General features: G+C 46.1%; 1 protein-coding gene across 1 annotated transcript; it reads left to right on the top strand.

The window, feature by feature from the left end:
- The first annotated feature begins 723 nt into the window (after positions 1 to 723).
- Positions 724 to 13,096, top strand: ZNF217 (zinc finger protein 217). The gene is made up of 6 exons (XM_044298447.1): positions 724 to 859; positions 2,422 to 4,019; positions 5,984 to 6,109; positions 6,340 to 7,764; positions 9,388 to 9,472; positions 10,217 to 13,096. The coding sequence occupies exons 2-5, from the start codon at positions 2,660 to 2,662 to the stop codon at positions 9,453 to 9,455; spliced, it is 2,979 nt and encodes a 992-aa protein (XP_044154382.1). The 5' UTR covers positions 724 to 859; positions 2,422 to 2,659; the 3' UTR covers positions 9,456 to 9,472; positions 10,217 to 13,096.
- The last annotated feature ends 12,529 nt before the right edge of the window (positions 13,097 to 25,625 follow it).

Raw genomic sequence — 25,625 nt, 5'->3', positions numbered from 1 at the left:
TGGATTTCACCAGCAGCAAAACTGCATCAAGTTCGCACCAAAAACTACTGTTAAAAATAGCTGATTTTGGTGCGGATACGCTGCAGAAATGCACAGAAATCCATGCGGATCTTATGTGCGTTCACATAAGATTCGCAGTATGACCACCTGCACACGGCTGTGGGCAGTCTGGCAGAAATTCCGCATCCGCATCCAAAACCGCATCAGTTACTTGTGGTTTTGGTGCGGATTTTCTGCACATCTCCCCCTTGCATTGAAGAGGATGAAATCCACAAACAAAAAAAAGTAACATTTTTACAAAACTACTAAATTTGGTTGCGACAGCTGTGGCATGCCCAAAGTTCGCCATAGGAATGAATGCTGTGCATTCACTGCTGGATTTCTTGCAGTCGCAGTAAATGGGCGAGACGCGCTCTGACCCCATTCATTCCTATGGCAGCCATAGTCCAAAATCACCTTGTAACCCTAAAAGCCACCAAAAAGTGTGTGTGAAGAAGTAATACTAACTAGTCATAAAGAAGAGAAGTGGTAATAATATGAGGGGTTTTCTACTCCTACACGATGAAGAAGTGCCCCCTCCCCCTCCATGGTAATGTGTACCTATGGCATCCCATGCATGAGGCTGTGCACCTGGTCATGGAGGAGAGGCAGGGCAGGGGTACAGAAGAGGATGAGAGGGGGCGGGGACACGAGGACGGACACAGCTATAAAGACAGGAGGAGATAGAGCGCCCCACAGCCAGGAAGTACAAGACACCGCACAGCCTCCCAAATATGAGAAGAAGAACAACGCCAGCCGCTGCGGGAGGAGGAGACGGCAGGTAGAGGGCTCCCCGCATCCAGCGCCGAGAACACTGCAGGTAATGGCCAGCATCCGCAACTTCTAGCACTGCCATGTCCTGGACGTCCCCGGGGATCGCCGCCTCAGAAAGTTGCTGTATCTATAGGAGGAGGCGGCATTGGGAAGCGAAGGCTTCTTCTAGTGTCCTCTGGAAGAAAGAGCTCAACAGGAAGCCGGAGCGGAGCCGCAGCCGCCTCCTCAGTGGCGTCTGTAATTAGCGCTTGATTTGGGCAGGTTTGTTATTAGTGGGGAGTTCTGCACCAGCCCTCCTCGGGCACCTCTAATGGCCAAGGCGCCTACTGCTTGACCTTGGAGAATAAGTTGAGGGGTGAGTGACCTAGAGATATTGATAATGAGTGGGACTGGGATGGGGGCAGGGCTGGTTTGGATCCCCCCCTGGGTGACCTGCTGAGTGCTGACTAATACATCCCTGCAGCAGGATGGTGGCGACTATACTGGTGCCACCCTGTTGGGACAGCTGATGAGATGGGCAAGAAGGGACTGGGTGTTCTGCAATATGTCTGCCCCAGCAATGTGGAGGCTCTTATTGATGATCCTGTTCTTCTCTCCTGACCTTCTGTAAATCTCCATTACTGGGGCTGCTTCTTCCCCTTCTACTCTTATTTTATCTTCCTCCTTCTGGCACAAAGAAAAACCCCTTCACACCTTCTAGAACAAACACTTAACTCTTCATTTACATCTGATTCAATTACCTCCCAAGCTAGAAGAAAAGTTTGGTGGAGTTACCACAACAATAGAGGCTGGGTAGTGGCAGCTTGGGTGAGCTCCTCTGGTCTGAGGAAGCCATTTTCCTCAGCTGTGTCTAGTCTGTCTCTTTGGCACTTCCTAATTGTATCTTCTTAGTAATGGCAGCCATGGCCTTTATGAAGAACTCTGGCAGAGATTAACCTTGTGAGAGGTGTGTGTGTATGTATATGTGTGTGTGTGTGTGTATATATATATATATATATATATATATATATATATATATATATATATATATATATATATATATATATATATATATATATATTTTTGCTTTTTTTTTTTGTCTATAGCTGCCCCCACTGCAGTAAGATTATGTGCCCCTAAATACCATGGCACTTTAAAGTAGTAAATGCTTACCCAAGACTAATGTGAAAGCAAGTCTCCAAAGTTTTACTAAAAAAATAGTGTGCCAAAACTAGCAATTTTTTTTTTTTTTTTTGATGCTGTTGTCCTGATACTAAGGGTATGATATGTTCCTACTTTTTTTTTTTTTTTTTTTTTTTTTTTCCCCTTCTATTCAACAACCTATGAAGGGTGTGGAATGTCCTCCAAACATATGTTAATTGTGGCAGGGGGGTCCTTGGGAGCTTTGTGCCACCAAACATTACTTATTTCATAGAAAACTCCATTGAAACTGTCAGGAGACAAAGGAACATTGTTCTCATGTTGGACACTTTTAATGCCCCCCCAGTTGTGGGGACAGGGATGGAAGAATTCTGCATGACTAAAATAACATGTGTATATATTTCCAGTCTACTGTATGTTTGTATTAGCTGGTTACTGTACTAACCCTTTGTCTTTCTTCTTATTTAGGTCTGGGTGTTATGGAGTATTCCTTGACTCTTCATCTTGCATCTGAGGAAGATGTAGGTATTGACTAAAGACTATTCTCTTGATCCTGCCCAAGCCATTTGTGGCCTAAAGACCCCCTCCATCTGATTAGTGCCTTAACAGCAACACTTGGGCTCCCCTGAATGAGTGCATCACCCATCTCTGCTGTGATCTAAAAGGGGCTAAGTTGGCTTATTGTGTCCTAAAACTGGCAGCAACCATGCCCATTCAGTCCCTCGCTGAATTTATTGAAGGTCCTGACGGCATAGGTAGCTCTGTCTGCTCCCAAATGGAAAGCTCTCGTTCATCCCGGGCTATGAAGCGACGAAATGCAATGTCCCAGAAAACATTGCAGGAAAGTTTTCTGATACAAGCTGAGGGGGATGCGACTTTTGACTGTATATTTTGTAATGAGTCCTATAAACATCATGAAGATCTTGGAAAGCATGTTCTGACTCGGCATAGACCAACTTTATGTGAGCCCACTGTTCTTTGTGTGGAGGCAGAGTATCTTGGCCCTGAAGACAAGCGCAGGAAGAGTGTCGGGGGGTCTGCGAAGGAGGATAAAGATGACAATGAAGGGTCAGACTGTGAGGTGTGTGGTCAGACCTTTAATGATTCAACAGACTTAGAAACCCACATGAAGAAGCACAAGGATTCCTTCACATACTCTTGCAATATTTGTGGTAGGAGATTCAAAGAGCCCTGGTTTCTCAAAAACCATAAGCGGACCCATTCCAGCCGAACAGGATGGAGAAATAAACAGGTGGTTATTGAGACCCCCGTCACCATAAACGAGATTGTCCAAGAACAAGTGGACAAAAATGTTACCTCCCCCTATAAGCTGTGCATGGTATGTGGCTTCTTCTTTCCTGACAAAGAGTCCCTGTTGGATCATAGTAAGATTCATATCAAAGGATTGAAGCTGGGGACTTGTGAGGCGTCTGCTACCAAGGAGGAACCAGATGATGTCCCCAAAGAAGACTTCCTAAACTTCTTAAATCTAAAGCCCTCAAAGCCACCTGCCAAAAACCCTAAACAATCCTGCAAATGGATTGGAGAACTGGACCCTTTCAACACCTACCAAGCTTGGCAGCTGGCAACTAAAGGCAAAGTGGCCTTAGGCTTTGGTCGTGTAAAGGAGCCATTCTTTGAAGTCAACTTGGAAACTGATTCTGACAAGGATGAGATCACCGATGTTTGGAATACAGGAAAGATGAATCAGTCTGTTCTCTTGGGTGAGACAGACACTACTAAAGGTAAAGACTGTGCGGGAGTCACACAGGCACAGGGACTTGATGAGCCTAAAAACGGGAATACGGAGGAGGAAAGAAAGGTTCAAGGGGTGCAGGATAAGACCCCATTCTGTTCTGACTGTGGGAAGTGGTTTAAGACCTACCAACAGCTGGTAATGCATTCCCGTGTACACAGGAAGGACAGGAGTGATTCAGAGTCCTCAACCATGAGTAACATTGAAGGACTGCTGTCTGCCAGCTCTCCAGAAACTCCAGCCAGTGTGGAGGATCAGGAGACAGTTAAGATGGAGGATGAATCTGACTCAGGAGATGATCAAATGAATGGTAAGAAACTAGTATCAGACTGTCTTTTCCATGCTATTATCTGTCTCTTCAATGCTGCCCTTATTCAGAAATTCCCAATTCTGCAGAATGGAGAAGGAAAAGTGTGACTGATACATCCACATTCTGCTTTGTCACCTTTAACATGTTTAAACATTTGGTTGCTCAGATCACCCTCTAGTGGTGGATCAGGGAAAATGTCATATCTGTTAATGCAATTCACAAATGCTGGATTAACACTTGCAGTTTTTTAAGCAATTTGAGTCAAAGAAAGGAAATGTATAATGAAAAGACTGGCACTTCCCTTTAGCTCCTGAACCTCAGACTCGATTGAAAACTGCCACAAGTGGCATATGTGACTTCCTCTTTGCCAACATGTAGTCATTTTGTTTTTTGTAGGTATAGTTTGCAACCACCCATACATACTAATCACCCAAAAATGCACTATTTGTGGACTTTAGATTTTTTTTTTTTTTTTTTTCCTATTGACTTACAGCTAACAGAATTTTTGAAAAGTGGCGAAGGCACAACTATTAGTGTTTGTTTCAAGTTCGGGTTATCCAAGAATCCCATTATGGATTCTGCTACCACGGACCATAACTGAATTCTTTAAAGGGAACCTGTCACTTGGATTTTGGGTATAGAGCTGAGGACATGGGCTGCTAGCACATCCACAATACCCAGTCCCCATAGTACTCTGTGCTTTTATTGTGTCAAAAAAACTATTTTATAGATATGTAAATTAACCTTAGATGAGTCGATGTTCTCTGACTCTGAGCCCAGCCACACCCACTGTGAAGGAGCCCATCACCGCCCTGGATCCTCCTTGCTCCCCAACGTCACAAAGCTAGTGCCATAATCTTGCGAGATTATGGCACTCTAGCTTTGTGACTTTGGGGAGCAAGGAGGAGATTCGGTGGGTGTGGCTTGGGCTCTGTGCTAGCGGCGATCTAGCAGCCCATATCCTCAGCTCTATACCCAAAATCCAGATGACTAGTTTCCTTTAAGAGGCATTCCATCACAAGTCTATGCTTGTGATAGACTTCTATTATAATGGCATGCCTCTATAGGCTTCTGTGGTGCATGCCATCATAGAATTTCATTATGGTCTGGGGTAGCGGAATACATAATGGGATTCTTGGATAACCCGAACTTGTATGCCGAACTTGAAAACACAAGTTTGTTCAACACGAACAACTATGTAACTTGGGGCTTGGTCTACTTTCACACTGGCATTTTGGCTTTGTGTTTGAGATCTGTTCAGGGCTCTCGCAAGCGGTCCAAAACAGATCCGTTTTGCCCTAATGCATTCTGACAGTAAAAGGATCCGCTTAGAATGCATCAGTTTGCCTCCATTCAGTCTCCATTCCTCTTTGGAGGCAGACACCAAAAATGCTGCTTGCAGAAGTGCTTCAAAGTGCCTCTGCAAAAGATAGGTGAAGTCCTATTTTGTGGATTGTGGACTCATTCAAGTCAATGGGTCTGCAGCACGGAATGCACATGGCCAGTGCTCGTATATAGCAGACTGGACTTTAAAGGTCTGCAATATGGGCATGGAGCCCCTATATGCAGTCCAATATATCAACCCTGCATACATAGTTGCATGTGTAGACAATGCACTTTGGACTTAAAGGGAACCTGTCACCCAGATTTTGGGTATAGAGCTGAGGACATGGGTTGCTAGATGGCCGCTAGCACATCCGCAATACCCAGTCCCCATAGCTCTGTGTGCTTTTATTGTGTAAAAAACACGATTTGATACATATGCAAATTAACCTGAGATGAGTCCTGTCCCTGACTCATCTCACGTACAGGATGCCAAAGACCAAAGCTCTTCACTTCTATTGTCATTTCGACTTGAGTCCCACTGTCTTGGTCTAGCCCTGGCCTCAGAGGCAGGCAATACATCTTGGTGGCATTTGTAAATGTGATTTCTCCTAATGGACCTGTGCTTTTGTTAACTGTAGAAAAAATTGATGATGGACAAGCAATCTCTAAAACCAAAGGCCTTCCAGCTTCCAGGGAATGCGGTTTCTGTGGAAAGAGCTTTCGCTCAAACTATTACCTCAATATTCATCTCAGGACTCATACAGGTAAAAAAATTTTTATTTTTTTCCTCTCAAGTTCATGATGTGTCTAAAGTAGAAATTTCTAGTAGCAGACCAGTCTACAAGCTAACTTCTCTGCCCAAGTCTTATGGCCAGATCTAATTTAGAAGTTTCTCTATATAGTAAAAATCCTTTAATTGGCTGTTTAACCCAGAATTTGTGACAAGGTACATGTTTGATTTGGGTTACCTTCTTACACCTTTGTTCTCTTGCAGGTGAAAAGCCATACAAATGTGAATTTTGTGATTATGCTGCTGCACAGAAAACATCCCTGAGGTATCACTTGGAGAGGCACCACAAATTTAAGCCTGGAGAATCTAATGCTCGTGTGAGAAGCATCAGTAAAAGTTTACAACTACTTAAGAGGTCCCCAGATCCTCCTCCTGCCAACATGCAGGAAAACAAAGTGTCCCAGACACCCATAACTGATACCAAAGAGGACACTTTGCTCTCCAAACCCCCCAAGAGGATGTCAGCCCTGCGTAATAAACTGGTGAACACAAAGCAACTCTTCCAAGGGGAGGCAAAAGCCACTGTCAAACAGGAGCCAGAAAAGTCTGTGCTGGAGGAGGAACTGCCAAGGACACCCATTATGGAGGACATTTCATTGGCTTGTGATGAAACCCTTGACCTAGAAATGTGCTCATATGAAGAGACCTCTGTGGAAAGCCAAGTCTTTACACCTAATATACCAGATGATTTAGAGCCTGTTCCTTTGGACTTATGTATAAAAGCTAAGGACTTACCTGCCACTTTATATAATGGTGCCTTATTGTTAGTGCGTACCTGTCCGTACTGCACTTACAAAACCTTATACCCTGAGGTGTTAATCCTACACCAGAAACTGATCCACAAACAAAACTATGACCTTCTCCACAAACCTGGCGGCGGCAGCAGGAGTAAAAACCCAGGTCTTGTCATAAAAATGAGGCGCACCGGTTGTCCCCCCGCTCTACAAGGGGTTGATGTGTCACCTATGCAGCTGGATGGTGCTAGGTTAAAAGGGTCTCCCCCAACGAATACAAAGACTCTGAACCATGAGAAACCTAAACGGGCACCTGCCCAGTCAAACAAGACCACACAATCAGAAACAGACTGTAAGAGTGAGCAAGAAAATAAGCTTCAAAGTGGCCAGCAAGTCGGCAGCTATAGGTGCCTGCAGCCTGACCTACAAGGAATCACCCACTTGTTAGAAAGGATGCAGCATCCTGAACAGAACTGTCCTCCGTGGGCCTCTTCCCCCAACCCACAAACCAGCAATGTAAGCATGAATGGATCAGAGCACTCTTATCGTATGATCTCGTCATTGTTTACAGAGCACCCATTTGCCAGAGCCACTCATCTAGAGCTTGGGGAGCCCTTCACAAAGAGGGCCAAACATGGTATGTTAAGCTCTGCTTCCAGCAGCAACTATGCCAGTGCAGAGATGCTTAAGAGACTTCACCACAGCCAAGTGAACATGCACAATCTCGAGAGGCCCCCAATCAAGTCGGGTCCAGCAGTACTAAGCAATCTGTTGTATCCATACGAGGTTGATCCACATTGGAGCCTGTTGAAGTCTTACGAGCAGCCACCGGCTGGAGCACCATTTGCTATTAGCAATCCTTCCCTGAATCAGGGGTCTGCTGCATCTATTGATGGTAAGTTCATAAACCACAGTAAATCCTACATTAGGTCGCATCAACACGTCACAAAAAATTGTAGCAGAAAAATTCCACTAAAATTGCATTTACTACATGTGGTTTTTGCTGCAGAAAAGCCAGTGGACTTCACATTCTCCACTGGGGACAGCTAAAGCCTAAATTGCCATGTTGCAGATTTCAAATCTGTTCTGCAGGTCAATTTATTATCCTATGGGATGAGATTTCTTAAAGGGGGTTATACTTGTGTTGCTCCTGATGCCCGCCGCTGCATCTCCCCATTGTGCAGATCAAAACATCTGATAGGGGATGAGCAGCCGATAGCAGGCTGCAGCAGGGCCGAGCCTCCCAGGATGCAGTTGTTCAGGCATCAGGAGCAACGTGGGTGCATAACCTACATGAGGGGCCCAGACAATGGGGGTGGGGTCATTATAGGAGTTAATGATAACCCCTTTAATCTCATCCACTTTGTTAGTGCTGTCCAATTCAGGTTTGCCACACATCTGTAGCCTTGGAGCTCTTTCAATCTCACTCCTTGTGTGTGATTCCCCATTATGGACACTACTTGTTTCTCAGGAGTGCTAACCATTATACTGATTTATAATGCTGTCTCTCCATGACCTTACTGCTACAGAATCATACTGAAATAATGCTCACTGATTCTGTAGCAGTAAGGTCATGCAGAGACGCACAGGATTATAAATCAGTGTAATGCCGTGCACTCCAGAGAAATGAGCAGTGTCCATAATGGGGAATAGCGTGTGATCCCTGCACAGGACACTCTTCTCTGAAAGAGCCCTAAGGCTGGTTTCTCACAAGCAAGTTCAATGCATTGAGCTCTATACGGAATACTGACCTCCCTAGCACTGAACCCGCTTGTGACACCAGCCTAAGGGTATACACAATGTGCTGCTGTGTAGTTTGTATGGCACCGTATTTATAGTGCTATTCCTTGTCATACCTGTGGTGATGTACCCTACAGGGCATGACAACTTTTCTATGTTGTGGAATACCTAAAAGGGATATGAAGTATAGATTATTAAAATGTTCTGGTCTTGGGTAAAATTTAACCATTTAGATCTGCTTGAGGATGTTTTCCAAATTCCTCCTGATGCCGCATCTTTTAGTTTTTTGTAGCAGTGGACATGCAGTTACACATCCCTTGCCCAGCACCACTCCAGATGGTTCTTACCTGTACTAATACATTGTAAGGGCACACTCAGATGGTTTCTGCCACAGTTGTTCAAACTGCAAGCAAACTCCTGCCGCAACGTCAAGCAGCCTCTGTCTGGACACTGCTAAACAAGGGACATGTTCATTCCTTGTGCAGCTTTAAACCACTGGCGCGCAAACTGCGGGGATCTCTGCCACTGAAAACTGCAGACACCATAATAAACATGAAAATATTAACCTAATAAAAGTCTCTACACTTAAACAATTTAATGACCATTCAACTTGAGGCCCTGTCCCATATTCCGCAGCAGAACCCCTTTCTGCCACTGTTGGTGTGACTGCTGTGGATCTGCGCAGAACATTTAACTCTAGTTAATTAAGCCTTTTATTAATACTAATGATGTATGCCTGATGGATTTAATTACAATGTCATTGTCTCTTTGCCTTCAGTGAAACAGAGCTCGCTATATCGTCGGATATCCAAGCGAGGTTTTGGACCAAACGACAAGAGGCCTTAATCTTAGTGTTAGGAGGGGTAAGTGCATGCTATTATACAAAAACCAATACCTGCCATGGGGTAGATGGATGATCAGGGACTTGGTGTAGTGACCAATCTTCCAGCTCTTCACTTGGAGTGGATCTGGATAAACTGCAGCCATTAAAGGGGTTCTTGGAGAGCTTCATATTGATGGCCTATACTCAGGGGCACAGCAGATCAGCAGTTTGTTGAGGAGGCCATGGAGCTCACTTGTCCCTTGGTTACCGGCTGTGTTTGATATTGCAGCCCAGCCCTATTCACTTGAATGGGACTCGGCCTAAATTTTTTTTTTCTTTATTGGCATGAATAAAAGATTGGTGGGGGACTCCTGGTACCCTCACTGAAGAGGCCACTGTGCTGAGTGCCACAGCCTCTTCCTGGGCCAGTGATCCAAGTGAATGGGGCTGAACTGTGATACCGAGCACAGCCACCATCCAATGGACGGCGCTGTGCTTGGAAAGCTGAGATTGCCGCAGTGCTCCCCAAGCTTCAGTGAGCACAGCAGACTCTTCAAACGGCTGATTGGTGGGGGTCTGGCCTCCAGCCAATCTGATATTGCCTACATCTCATTTTTATTTTTTGTCTCTTACGTAGCGACCTTTAGCACCCTTAAACTCATTTGGTAGGGGATGTAACCCATATTGGGGTCAGTACTAAAATTACTTCTGTTTTCTCACACCCCTTCCCTTACTTCACATGAACTCCACAGTTTGTCTAAAAGTTTCTTGTGTCTTGTTTCAGGCCTGAAAGATCCTAGAGCATTCCAGACATTCACAAGCTGCTACATATCATTTGAAAAGTGTCCCTGAACTCTACAGAAACTGTGAATGTGCTTTCAAGTGACACTAGAACTTTTATTTTTCCTTCTAAGATGCCGGACGACACATGTACTTTAGTCTAGCCTCTGGGAATGCTCGCTGTATGGAGATTTATATTTTTGTTTATCCCACATGAAAACTGTGGGAGATGGAAATTTACTTGAGAAGCCCCTGGCATTTTCTATTTTTATTTTTGGGGCTGTGTTTTGTGGGTGAATAGCTGGGATTAATATAGATATTTTTCACATCTCTGTACTATTTATTTTTGCCACAAATTAAATGGTGACGACGTTCAGACAGACTGTGTACATACTTACCTCCAAGGGCATCGTCTGCCCTTCTTGCCTTAACCTGATGCTGTTCCAGGCTTGTTTTCCATGTAATTCCCATCAGTTCACATGGTCACTATTTTTTTTTATATATTTTTTTATTTCAGTTCTCAAAAAATTTAATTGAGGGGCAAAAAGTTGAACTTTATGCCCCTGCTATAAGTGACGTTTTACCATTGAAAACTTTTGTCTGCACTGGATGTGGGACTGGAAAGCTCAGATTATTGAAGCCTCAGGTATACTCTGCATGGGATGCAAAGTACAGTTCCTGGATGGTTTTTATGTTTGGGGCCCTGCAATTCTGTCTTGAGTTTATATATCAATGCAAACTGTACTTTAACACTGTCAAGACCTCCCCAACCCACCATGTATGTACACACTGTGAAAGGATTTTCCTATTAGTCAGGTAAAAGGATTACATTTTTTCTTGCACTATTACAAATGTTCTGTAGAAGCCATGTGGTCCTTAAAGGGGTGCTCCATCTGACTTAATACCCTGGGCAATGGCATGGTTTGACTGTTGAGCTGCTTTTTTTCCATGAAGCTGATTTGGCTCTGCCTCCAGTAAATGTGTTGTCAAACTGGTTTCTGCATGATGACTCTGATGTAAAGGGCTGTAACTGTTAGGGCCCTTGCACACGATTGTATGCCCTCCGACATAGTCTGTGAGCGGGCCATATGTCCCAGAGCGGCATTGATTGTGTGTGTGTATGGGAGTATACAGCATCATTGCTATCTATGATGCTGTGTGCTCCTGTGTACACAATCAATGCTGCTCTGGGACATATGGACCATATATCTCGGAGGGCATACGGTCATGTACAAGGGCTCTTAAGTGTATCCATAGCCACCAGTCATGATCCAAGACTTAATGGGGTGCACCAGTTAACTTATCCCCTATCTACAGGAATTGGCACAACTATTAGGCCTCATGCACACAAACGTATTTTCATATTGTGTCTGTTCCCTTTTTTTGTGTACCATATACCAAACCATTCATTTCATAGGGTCCACAAAAAAACGGAAGGTACTCCGTGTGTATTCGTATTTCCGTTCCGCAAAGACTGAGAACGTGTCCTATTGGCTGCATTACGGACAAGGATAGGACTGTTCTATTGGGGGCCAGCTGTTCCGTTACGCAAAATACAGAATGCACACTGTCTTCCGCATCTTTTGCAGACTGCAAAATACATGCAGTTGTGTGCAAGAGGCCTTAGATTACCACTGGGACCCCTAACAATCATGAGAAAGTACCCTGTACCCCTCTGAGCCCCCTGAAATGAACAGAGCAGTAGGTCGGGTATGCAAACTGCCACTCCATTCATCTCCACGTGAGATCTGGAAATAGCCGGGTACTGTACCCTGCAATCTCGGGAACTCCTGTAGAGACTAATGGAGCAGAAATGTGCATTCCTCAACCTGCTGCTCAAGAACTGAAGTCCAGGAAGACTGGCCGCACTGAAGTCATTATCTTCCCCTCCACCTCTGCAATAGTTGCTGAAATGGAGTCCATTGTGCATTCACCTTTAAATATATTTTTACGGGTAAATTCTCCATAGAATAGTCAGTGACGTGTGTCTTTATGGTATTCCTGTCACATCTGAAGCTCACACTGCTGTCGCCACCCTGTTGCAGAGGGTAAACTCTGGTGTCTTACATTGTAAAGACCTGGCAGTAGGGGACTCTACATCTAACAGTTGTAAAAGTGGCTTTGGTTGTGACCGGAGTGTTAGGGCGACTTCACATGCAGCAGACTTTATTGCAGAAAGTTTTCTGCAACTAAAATCTGTTCCCTTCATCTGAAGACTTGCAGAAACCCATGTTTTGTTTTTCCATAAAAACAGCTGCTCCTTATAGAAACCTTGACACCTGTGCGGGGAAATCTCAGTGGGGGAGGGACAGGCCTACATGTCGTCTGCCGTACCTGGCTTTGTATTTATCAACCCTGATGACTCAGTATTTAATTATTGGGAACCCCCCCCCCCCACACACACACACACCCCTGTTATCCATATTGACTTGTATGTATTTATTTCATGCCTCTATTCCACATCTTTTTTTTTATTTATAATTTTTATTTTTTTGCTTTAAGTTATGTTTTTGTTTGTTGCCATGTGACTTGCCTTCTGTCTGTAAATACAGATTTGGTGTTTTGCAATTCAATTGTTGTGTAATTTATTCTGTGAGATGTGGGGGCACACAACATCACAAGAATTCTGCCTATAGTTAAAGGGGTTATGCCATGATTAATTAAAAAAAACAAAATGAGACATCATCTAGTTTTACAGTACCTTTCTAACAAAGCTAGACCCTGCCCTGTACCTCACATGGATCCAGAGATCTCCCCATTCACTGCTCTAATTGCTCTGCTAGATTATCTATAGACTGGCAGTTCATGTGGTGGTCTTTCTGCTGCAGCTCTCTCCCTGTATCTGTAACCTCTTCTAACAGAACATATGGCTGGTGCCAGTTGAAGATTTAGGCCTCATGCACACAAATGTCTTGGGTCCACATTCGAACTGCAAAAAAAATGCGGCTCTGATGCAGACTATTCACTTCAGCAGGGCTGCAAAAGATGTGGAAAGCAGTGTGTGCTGTCTGCATCTCTTACTCCGTTCAATGGCCCTACAAAAAAAATTCCTATTGTCTGTTTTCTGGACAAGAATGGGCATTTCTAATATGGGTGCCCATTCTGTAAATTGTGGAATGCACACGGGCAGCATCAGTGTATTGCGGACCACAAAGTCGTATGTATGAGGTCTTAAACTGAGCATGTTCGACCAGCACAGTGAGACGGACAAAAAATAAGGAAAAGAACAAACAGCAGGTGCCGCTATACAGATACATTTTGAGTACCTCTATGCAAAATTTTTAATTGCATTCAGACAGATGTATTCAGGTGCTGGTTTGAAGAAAAGTAGAATGTTTCGTGACACAACCCCTTTTAAAAGGGTTCTCCAGGCTTTTCTGTAATCTTGCAGGCCTCAGAAAAGCCCACAGGCAGTTTGAGCGCAGCAGAGTTGTAAGGCCTCTTGCACACTAATATTGTGTGCCCATGGCTGTATTGCGCCTGCAATACACTGGCACTGGCCTGTGTGTACTCTGCATCAAGTTGAATGGATCTTGATCCAGCCGCCGCAAATTGTGCATCTGTTCAGTGCGTTGGGGAACGCAATGTTTGTGTGCAAGAGGCCTGAGGACCATTGGATCTTGAGAAAAGCCTGGATAACTCCAATTGCAGACTGCCCATTGACTATAAATGTCTTGGTGGTTGGGACTTTATCTCTGAACGAGCACTGTGTATACAGCTGAGGAAGCACTAGGCTGCCTCCTCTTCTGGCCCCAGCGATCATGTGATCACTGGGGTCAGGAGACTGCTGGCTCTTCCAAGAACTCTATCAGCTCTGCAGTGAGGCTCTATTACTACTGTAACTGGGGCTACTTAGTCGGCCTCAGTTACAGAATAAATCGGTAATTAAAAAAAGTAATGTTAATGCCCCCAAAGGTTTTGTATGAAGTGCAAAATACAAAAAAAAAAATTGTAATAAAAGCACCCCTTTCCCCCTAATTTCAAGTAATTTAAAAATTTTAGAAAATAGAAAAAAAGTATTTGGGATATCCATGTTTGTAACGACGGGTTTTATAAAAATATCACATGCTTTAACCCATCAGGTGAATGGGGTAAATAAAAATGCCCAAACTTTATTTTTTATAGCTCCCCTCCCAAAAACATATAAAATGATCAAAGTCGTATGCACCCCAAAATTATACTACTAAAAACATCACCTCATCCTGCAAAAAACGAGCCATCACATCAAACTATTGCCAGAAAATGTAAAAAAATAAAAATTAAGCTCAAAGAAAATGGCCACATGATTGATTTTTATTTTTTTAAATGCTCTTGGGTAATAAAATGGATCTTCTTGGTATCACTGCATTCATAACGCTTTGTAAAAAAAAAAAAAAAAATCACATCATCTATCCCATAAGGTGAATTTAGTAAAAAAATAAATAAATAAAAACGATGCCAGAACAGGTTTTTTTATTTTTTTGTTACCATAATATCAAGCGGTCAAAAAGTCTTATGTACCTCATGGTGGTACAGTCTGTCCTGCAAAAGATAATTCCTCAAAGATCTACATGGCTGAAAAAAAAAATATGCTAGGCATCAGTGATGGCCAGTTCACAGAAAACACATGTGGGCTGCCATCTTGACTCACCCGTCCGGCGATGCACAAGTAAGCCTTTACCTGTGCCGTGAGCTGGTCTGAAATCAAATGCGGTCAGCGGAAGCAGGCAGTTCTGAGAACAGCCGCCGGGGGCCTTCATCGGGCTGTTCTCGGAACTGCCTGCTCCCGGTGACCGCATTTGATTTCAGACTCCCTGCACAGGCAAGGGCTTTCGTGCTGCCATCTTGACTTACAAGTCTGGCGATGCACAGGTAGTAAAATATATACATAAATTTGGTATTGCCATAGTAGTGTCAACCTGCAGAATACATTTATATATAAAAATTGCAGTTTTTGCCTATCTCACCTCCCAAAAAATGAGAAAAGCCAAATGTACAAAATGGTGGCAATAAAAACTGCTTGCCCTGCAAAAATGAGCCATCACACAGCGCAGTGAAGAACAAAAAAGAAAAAGTTGTAGCGCTTAAAATCCATTTTTAGCAAATTCCATATTTGAAAATCGAAATGCTGCTCCTTCTCTTCTGAGCCCGGACATATCCCCAAACAGCATTTTACGACCACAAATGGGATGGTGCTTTGTGCACAAAGCGCAGCAGGGAGTTTACTATGACGGGTCTGGAAGGCTTCGCAAGCGTCCAGGCTGCCAAGGTAACCGATTGGAGCCCTGTGATGTCACTGCAGGGGTTTCCGAGCGGAAAGCAGAGGGAGCTACATTCCTCTGCCTTGCCTCACTGGTGCCGCGATCAGCGTAAGGCTTAGTGTGGCCGTATTGCGTTCCGTGTGACCCATTCACTTCAACGGGTCCGCAAATCCGGAATCACGGGACGGGACCCCTCGGAAGTACTTCGGAGTGCTTCCGTACCGTACCTCCGTTCCGCAAAAAGATACAACATGTTCTATCTTTTAGCGGAACGGGCGGATTGCGGACCCATTAAAGTGAATGGGTCCGCGATCCGATGCGGCTGACCTAAGGCTGGCGATCGTGCATTGCGGCCCACAGCACGAGCACGGGTCACACACGTTTGTGTGAATTCGGCCTTAATCATGACACCTGAGGGGTTAAACGACCATTTCGGCAGGCTCACCGTTCCCAGTCATTGCGGCCAGGTGTCTGCCGTATAATACAGCTAGCACCCACCTCGTATGGAGTGGGCTCACTGCAGCAGCCCGCTCCATACATTACTTCAACTATGGTGACTTATGGGTATGTCACGGTGGTTTGAGGGGTTAAAATCAATGGGTATGTGTGCTGTCCACATAAAATGTCATTGAAAAACGGAAAGGTGAACGAGGCCAAACACTTTTGGCCACCAGTTTCGCAGTGAGCTGCTGCATGATTGCATTTCCTTGAATGGAACTGCTACTGAGAGAGGTACCCTAATGTCTTAAGCCTCATGCAGATGTTCGTGAGATACCGGACTGGCATTGCAGGAGCACACCGTCATTGGTTGATATGACGCCATGCGCTCCTCCAATGCCAGTCCGGTATCTCACGTACCATGTTCCACGGACGTCTGCATGAGGCTTTATTTACACGTCAGTGTTTTCCATCAGTGATTTTGAGCCAAAATCAGAATTGGAGACTACACAGAGATCAGGTATAAGGGAAAGATCTGCACCTGTTCTGTGTTCAGAGCCGCAACTGGTTTTGGCTAAAAATTACTGATGGAAATCACTGACCGAACACTGACTGGGAATGAGGCATAAGGGCTCATGCACACGACCGTATGCATTTTGCGGTCCGCATAAAATACGGATGACGTCCGTGTGCATTCCGTATTTTGCAGAACTGAACAGCTGGCCCCTAATAGAGCAGTCCTATCCTTGTCTGTTATATGGATAATAGGAGATTTTCTATTTTTTTGCGGAAAGAAATACGGAAACAGAATGCACTCGGAGTAACTTCAGTTTTTTTGTGGACCCATTGAAATTAATGGTTCCCTATACGGTCTGCAAACAAAACGCGGAAAGAAAATACGTTTGTGTGCATGAGGCCTAAAGGCTCATGCCCACGAACTTAAGGGGTCTGCGATCTGCATCCGAGGGTCTACACTACTTTTTTAGCGGTGCGGAGGCACGGCCAGAAACACCACGGAAGCACACCGTAGTGCTTCCATGGGCTTCCGATCCGTGCTTCCGCACCGCATCTCCCGTATTGTGTACCCATTGAAGTGAATGGGTCTGTGATGCAGCTGCACAGGGCCTATGCCCTGTGTATTGCGGACCTGTCGTATGCGGGCCACAATACGGCCACGGGCAGCACACTGTCGTGTGCAGAAGCCCTAATACATAGTAACATAGTACATAAGGCCGAAAAAAGACATTTGTCCATCCAGTTCGGCCTGTTATCCTACAAGTTGAATACTGATGCAAAAGCAAACACTTAAATGTTTATGGGCTCTTTCACATAAGCGAGTTTTCCGTCTAGATACAATGCGTGTTGTGAACGGACGGCATCCGGACTGAATCCTGACCCATTCATTTCATTGGGTCTGTCCACATGAGCGTCGTTTATCGATGATCATCTTTGCATTCAGGAAAAATCGCAGCATTTTCTATATTCTGCGTTTTTCCTGCAGCCCTTGCTCCATAGAAGTGAATGGGTCTTGTGTGAAAAACAGAAGGCATCCGGAGGCAATGCGTATTTCACTGATGGTTGCTGGGAGATGTAGATTGTTAGGCCTCTTTCACACGAGCGTGACGGATTTACTCCGGATGCGTTCAGTGAAACTCCCACCATTTTGCAAGCAAGTTCAGTCAGTTTTGTCTGCGATTGCGTTCAGTTTTTTCAGCGCGTTTTCATTCGTGTGATAAAAAAAAACCTGAAGGTTTACAAACAACATCTCTTAGACCCATTTCACACGAGCGAGGTTTCCGCGCGGGTGCAATGCGTGACGTGAACTCATACCATAGCAGATGCAAAAAGGAAACTGCAGCACTCCAAGGTCTTCAAAAAAATATTTTGTTTATTTCCACCGGGCAAGCGACGTTTTGACTCAGAGTCTTTTTCAAGCTTAATAAAGGGACTTACATCCCGAAATGCATCAAGCTATTTATTGAAAATAAAGACTTCCACCCTATCCAGGAGCCCTTGGTGTCATCTTTTGTGGGGACTAGAGAAGCTACCTTTACCATCTACAGGCGACCTCGGCGGGGGAGGTGCAAGTATTGGTGTATTGAGTTTATCCTTAAAGGGGTTATCCCATCTTAGACAATGGGGGCATATCGCAAGGATATGCCCCCATTGTCTGATAGGTGCGGGTCCCACCGCTGGGACCCGCACCTATAAGGAGAACGGAGCAGAGAAAGTGGAGGAGGGCGCACTGCGCATGCGCAGCCGCCCTCTGTTCATTTCTATGGAGCCGCCGAAAATAGGCGAGCGCTGGCTCGGCTATTTCCGTCGGCCCCATAGAAATGAATGGGAGCGTTGGCCGTGCATGTGCGGTGCGCTCCCATTCACTTCAATGGGAGAGGCGAGGAGCTGTGCCTGGTGGTGGTCGGACCCTGGGAAACCCGGGGTCCTCCAGCCACAACTCTCCCCGGCTCCGTTCTCATTGTAGGTGCGGGTCCCAGAGGTGGGACCCGCACCTATCAGACAATGGGGGCATATCCTTGCGATATGCCCCCATTGTCTAAGATGGGATAGCCCCTTTAAGTCCTTTACCATAGCCATTTCTATTCTAACATTGGCAATATAAATGATGCTTATGTATGTTTTTAATGATGTCATTTTGGATATGACCCAAATATGCCTATTTTAACCTCCTCGTAAATTATATCATGCTTCATACTTTGTAAATACTCCTGCTCCTTAGCGCCCCCCAGCTGCCTCCAGGCCTACCCCCGGAACAGCACCACTTACCATATATTTTCCTACCCATTTCACTTAATTTATGACAAGGCACGCGCCTCATGACAAACTAGGTGCACCTTCTGCAGTCAGTGTGCCTGGAGTAAAACAATTACACCGGTTTCCAGGCATAAATGTTGGTAAATTTGTCAGGTTTAGGGCCCGGCCCCCTCTGCGGCCTCGACACTTAGGCGGCACAAAAACGCACACACTGTGCTTGGTAAGCCGCCGGGAGGCCATGGTGTTCACCGGAGGAGCTCCGGCGAGCGTTGCGGCTCCCTGAAACAGCTGACCCTGAGGATAGGTCATTATCATTTCACAGATATAACCCTTTAAAATGATGTGGCCGTCATTTTCGGATCATGTGCCGTACAGTCGGCACGTGATCCCAGCCTGGGATTACAACCTGCAGTGTATGCGTAAAGCACTAGCGAGAGATTCAGACTCCTACATGCGCTGCAGGTTGTAATGCCAGGCTTGAATCACATGCCGACTGTACGGCACATTATCCCGGAAGTGGCAACCGCATGGGATTATGGACGCATCCTGGATAACCCCTTTAATGGCTTTAACTGACCCATAAACTTCAATAGGTGTGATTGGTCTGCACCACAGACCTAAGGAGTGCATATATGTTGTTTTTCACTGACACATGGTCAGTGGAAACCACTGATGTGTGAATGCGGCCCTCCAGCTGTTGTAAAACTACAACTCCCACAATGCCCTGCTGTAGGCTGTTCAGGCATGCTGGGAGTTGTAGTTTTGCAACAGCTGGAGGGCTGCAGGTTGAGCATGCCTGGAATAAGGCTAGGCCTACAGGACGACATTTTGTTGCACTAATGTCGCGCAACAATTTTTATAATGGCAGTCTATGGTGTCGCACTGCAACATGCAACATGCTCCATTCAATCCATTCGAGATTGATTTTTCTGCGACTGTTGCGTCACAGTCGCAGCATGTTGCATGTTGCAGTGCAACACCATAGACTGACATTATAAAAATTGTTGCGCGACATTGGTGCAATAAAATGTTGCAGTGTAGTTGTGCCCTATCTGTCGCGCGACAGATGTTGTCGTGTAGACCTAGCCCAAGGCCACTGACACAGCCATTTCCATCTGTGATTCTGAAACCAAACCAGGTGCGGGTTAAAAATAAGAGAACAGGTGCAGATGTTTTCATTATAACTTATCTCCTTGTAGACTCCATTCCTGGTTTTGGCTCACTGATGATAATCACTTCCCCAACACTGTGAACAGTGGCGTACCGCCCATAGAGGCAGACCACGCCACTGCTATGGGGCCCACGGCACTGGGGGGCCCGTAGCGCAGAGAAGGCCCCGCCCACACTAAGTGGCCCCGCCCACTCATGACCGGCTATGCGGCTGGTTTTCTCCCCAGCGCCCAGCATCTCCTCTTCAGACTTCCGCAATCAGTCGTCGCGCACTCCCCCCCCCCCGACCTGAGGTTGATGCCCTGACCTGACCTCCTCCTGACCCGGACCGTCTGCCACTCTGCCGGAATCAGGATGAAACCAAGCCAGCCTGGCCTGCATGGGGCGCTCGAGCCGCTGGCCAATCAGAACGTCAAGGCAACTCTGTTGAGGGCTTGAGGCAGCTGCTGATTGGCCAGTGGCGCAAGGGGGCGGGCGGGAGAATCGGCTCGAACGCCGTCGGCTTCCACCAGCAGAGTCAGTGCCTGCCCTGAGCTGAGGAGAGAGAGACGAGTCAGGACTGTCCTCAAGAGAGGGAGGAAGATTCGTGAGCAGTGCACCGGCTGCCTGTGTCCCTGGCTGGCTGGCCTGAAGACAAGTAAGTCACAGTCTGGGCCCCTCTATGTTTGGGGGTCTCCTCTGGCTCCGCTCCTTCCCTCCTGTCCTATGTCCAGGCACTGGGCCCCTCTATGTATGGGGGTCTTTTTTGGCTCTACTCCTTCCCTTGCATCCTCTGTCCAGGCACTGGGCCCCTCTATGTTTGGGGGTCTCCTCTGGTTCCGCTCCTTCCCTTGCATCCTCTGTCCAGGCACTGGGCCCCTCTATGTTTGGGGCCCCCAAGGGAAGGAGCGGAACCAGAGGAGACCCCCAAACATAGAGGGGCCCAGTGCCTGGACAGAGGATGCAAGAAAAGGAGCGGAGCCAGAGGAGACCCCCAAACATAGAGGGGTCCAGTGCCTGGACATAGGATGCAAGGGAAGGAGCGGAACCAGAGGAGACCCCCAAACATAGAGGGGCCCAGTGCCTGGACAGAGGATGCAAGAAAAGGAGCGGAGCCAGAGGAGACCCCCAAATTGGCCCCTCTATGTTTGGGGGTCTCCTCTGGTTCCGCTCCTTCCCTTGCATCCTTTGTCCAGGCACTGGACCCCTCTATGTTTGGGGGTCTCCCCTGGCTCCGCTCCTTCCCTTGCATCTTCTGTCCAGGCACTCTAACAGTTTCTGTAGGTCATGTATAAATGTATTTAATGGGGGTGTGGCATGGGAGGAGCCAGTACAGGAAGTGGGAGGGGCCATGGTGGATAGTGGGCGGGGTTAAGGGGCCCAATTCAGATTTTTGCTATGGGGCCCAGTGATTTCTATGTACGCCCCTGACTGTGAATGTGGCCTAAACACATTAAAGTCAATGGATCCATGTGCAGTCCATGATTCACTGACAAGTGAATAAACCCTAAGAACGCATAGAGAAACTTTATAAAAACTACTGCGTGAACTGTACACCTGTTCTGCATGAACTTACTGCATTTGCTGAATGTAAGGGCCATATGAGCTGTGACCACTAGATGGCGCAATACTACCAAACAATGAAGAGCTCAGCCGTCCACTGCTGTAACATGGAGTCCAGACCTGCGCTGATAACCTTTTGTATACAAGTAGCACCAACATATTCAGCTTAGGCTACTTTCACACTTGCGTTCAGAGCGGATCCGTCTGAGATGGATCCGCTCATATAATGCAGACGGTGGCTCCGTTCAGAACGGATCCGTCTGCATTATATTGTAAAAAAAATTCTAAGTGTGAAAGTAGCCTTAACGGATCCGTCCAGACTTTACATTGAAAGTCAATGGGGGACGGATCCGTTTGAAGATTGAGCCATATTGTGTCATCTTCAAACGGATCCGTCCCCATTGACTTACATTGTAAGTCTGGACGGATCCGCTTGCCTCTGCTCGGCCAGGCGGACACCCGAACGCTGCAAGCAGCGTTCAGGTGCCGCCTGCTGAGCGGAGCGGAGGCTGAACGCTGCCAGACTGATGCATTCTGAGCGGATCTGCGTCCACTCAGAATGCATTAGCGCTGGACAGATGCGTTCGGGACCGCTTGTGAGCCCCTTCAAACGGAACTCACAAGCGGATCCCCGAACGCTAGTGTGAAAGTAGCCTTAATCTGTTGTAGGATTATTTATCAGGTATAAGTAATCAATATGACAAGAAATCAGTCAATTTTTTTTGCTGAGCAGTAAGGAGCAATGATCTATTGTTCACTGCTAAGTTGCTCACAGTGGCTGACTGTATTATGGGCACAGCTTCATCATGTACATCCAATACGTAAATGATTTTGCCCAAAAAATAATTTGAAATGGTACAGTTTGGTCACTGGGGTCCAGTAACTGGAATAATCACCGATCCCGGCAATGGGAATTTGGTGTACCCGTACGGCTTTCTTACCAACAATGTGGTTGGTAAATTCAGAACAATTAAGGCCAGGGCTGGCTCTATAATAAGGCAGACCAAGCGGCTGCTTGAAGGGGGGAACAGTGCCAGGGCGGAATTTTTTAATATATATTTTTTTTAAATACATAACTTGCTGACTTGCCCCGCCAGTCCCAGTCCTCACCTCCTCACAGAGTGGCACGCAGGCTCAGCAGCAGCATGGCATCGGCAACACAGGCAGTCATGGGGTCAGAGGGGTGTAACTACTGCCGAGTGGCGGCGGGCGGCAGGCAGCAGCAACTGATGTAGACTGGGGAGCGGATGTCTGAAGACTGGAGAAATGGACAACATGGATGTAGGGGGAGAAATGTGACAACATGGATGGAGGGGGAGAAATGTGACAACCTGGATGGAGGGGGAGAAATGTGACAACATGGATGGAGGGGGAGAAATGTGCCAACCTGGATGGAGGGGGAGAAATGTGACAACCTGGATGGAGGGGGAGAAATGTGACAACATGGATGGAGGGGGGAGAAATGTGACAACCTGGATGGAGGGGGAGAAATGTGACAACATGGATGGGGGGATATGACAACATGGATGGAGGGGGGAGAAATGTGACAATATGGATGGAGGGGGAGAGAAATGTGACAACATGGATAGAGGAGGGAGAAATGTGACAACATGGATGGAGGGGGGAGAAATGTGACATGGATGGGGGGATATGACAACATGGTTGGAGAGGGAGAAATGTGACAACATGGATGGAGGGGGAGAAATGGGGCAACATGGATAGAGGGGGAGAAATGTGAGGGCTGATGTGACATAGGTGATGTGACAAGGAGAGGGAGAAATGTGACATGGAGGGCTGATGGCTGACACGGGGGCATGATGAATAACATGGGGGACTGATGGATGGGGCTGATGGCTGACATGACAGGCTGATCTGAGGCATTGGGGGTCTGATCTGAGGCCTGATTAAAATTGGGGGTCTGATTGCTGGTCTGACCTGAGGTGTAATGGAAAATATTTTTTTCTTATTATCCTCCTCTAAAACCTAGGTGCGTCTTATGGGCCGGTGCGTGTTATAGAGTGAAAAGTATGGTCCTCAAACCATCGATTGTCTGAAGCAGAGCGAAGATACCAGGACCACACAGAAGAGAAGCCAGCTGATGCAGACGGGACCAGGGCCAGGTGAACTGCGGGAGGATATGGGGGGGCGCTAAAATGTAGCTTTGCTTGTGTTGGCAAAAATCCTTGCACCGGCCCTGATTAAGGCCCAATCCTGGAAATTCCACAAACCAATGGGGCCACTGGGGACAACCAGTGTCCCCTCTAAGCTACGCGGGTGCGCAGCAATTATTGTGCCTCCGCTCAGCGCACCGCCCACCCTGGTTACCGGTATTTTATTTGTACCGGCAAAAGCTGTCTATTTGCATATCTGTTTGGACTCACTCAGGAGGACCGCAGGGCTGCAGCATTACATGTCAGCAGGCACGCTGAGCCAATGAGGAGCCGCATCTACACGTGTGCCTGCTGACGTTGATTGATGCTGCTCAACGGTCCGCACTCAGAAGGAAGCATAACCCTCTCTGCATGCTATCAGCAGTGCTCCCCCTCCTCCTCGTGCCTCCTGACTGCTCCTCTCCTGCAGCCTCCAAGTAGAAAGATACATGACTATGCAACAGTAGAATAAATGAATGGGGGCGGCACTGCTAGATGTCTCTCTTACAGGTAATGGTTTCCTTCGTACCTTGTCATATGCACAGTATAGTTGGTGCTCAGCCCGATATATATAGATGCATAAAATCACGTAGTAATAGATGAAGAAAAGAAGGCGACACCACTGTTAAAAAACAGCAGAAAAAAAGAGATGCAATGAAAAGAACAAGGAGAGGTTTGCGTTTACTTTTAAGTTTATCCCCGCAATGGATTTAATTAGACAGGTTATTCAGAGCAACTGGGACATATTAAGAAAGGAGGAGAGCCTGAGGGAGTTTGTGGAAAACAAACCACTGGTAACTTTTAGGAGATGTCACACATTAAAGATAGGCTAGTGATAATAAAACAATCAACTGGCTAACAGGCAGGAAACCGATAGGTAATTACAAATGTCGCAACTGTTCATTTTGTAGATAGAAATCCTTGATGTTTGGAGGTATATACCATAAAGTAACTCCATTTATTACGTGTAGAAGCAATTATGTAGGGTATCTAGTGTTATGCTGCTGTGGTGCCTTCTTTATAGGCAAAACAATAAGACCCCTATATGTAAGGTTCAGAGAACATGTAAATTCTGTGAGAACAGGAAAAGGGATGTCCCAGACTTATCAACCACGTACGCAAGACCCATGGAGGCGACCCGTATTGTCTAACCTTTGCAGGTATTGAGCTGGTCCCGTACACGCCACAGGGTGGTGATAGGCACCGCTTATTATTACAAAAGGAGACTAGGTGGATCATTCGAGCGGCAGCCATGGGTCCCCTTGGTCTCTATGAGACGAATGACCTGAGTGTTTTTATATGAAATGGTTTCATTTATTATATTGTGTCAATTCATTAAAAACAAGTCTTAATGAATGAAAAAGTGTCAGGGGTTACTATGACAACCATACATAATGACGCTAAAAAGGAGGTACAGATTTGTGCCGTGAGTTCGGGCCCGAGAAAGCGTGGCAGCACGAAACGGCCGTTACCATTCAGCGTTCTATGTGAGAACAGGTCGGCCCCAGCCCTATCTTTTATACTCGTTTGTATATGGAAGAATAAAGAATAAACTAACGTAACTGCAACAGTGGTGAGTGCCGCCTTCTTTTCTTCATCTGTTACTACGAGAAAGATAAGTGACCCATCTTTGTTTGTTATGTGTGTGTATATATATATATATATATGTATGTATGTATATACACTCACCTAAAGAATTATTAGGAACACCATACTAATACGGTGTTGGACCCCCTTTTGCCTTCAGAACTGTCTTAATTCTATGTGGCATTGATTCAACAAGGTGCTGATAGCATTCTTTAGAAATGTTGGCCCATATTGATAGGATAGCATCTTGCAGTTGATGGAGATTTGAGGGATGCACATCCAGGGCACGAAGCTCACGTTCCACCACATCCTAAAGATGCTCTATTGGGTTGAGATCTGGTGTCTGTGGGGGCCATTTTAGTACAGTGAACTCATTGTCATGTTCAAGAAACCAATTTGAAATGATTTGAGCTTTGTGACATGGTGCATTATCTTGCTGGAAGTAGCCATCAGAGGATGGGTACATGGTGGTCATGAAGGGATGGACATGGTCAGAAACAATGCTCAGGTAGCC

This window comes from Bufo gargarizans, chromosome 6, assembly GCF_014858855.1.
Source record: "Bufo gargarizans isolate SCDJY-AF-19 chromosome 6, ASM1485885v1, whole genome shotgun sequence".
NCBI lineage: Eukaryota > Metazoa > Chordata > Amphibia > Anura > Bufonidae > Bufo > Bufo gargarizans.
This window is presented reverse-complemented; position numbering and strand designations above follow the sequence as displayed.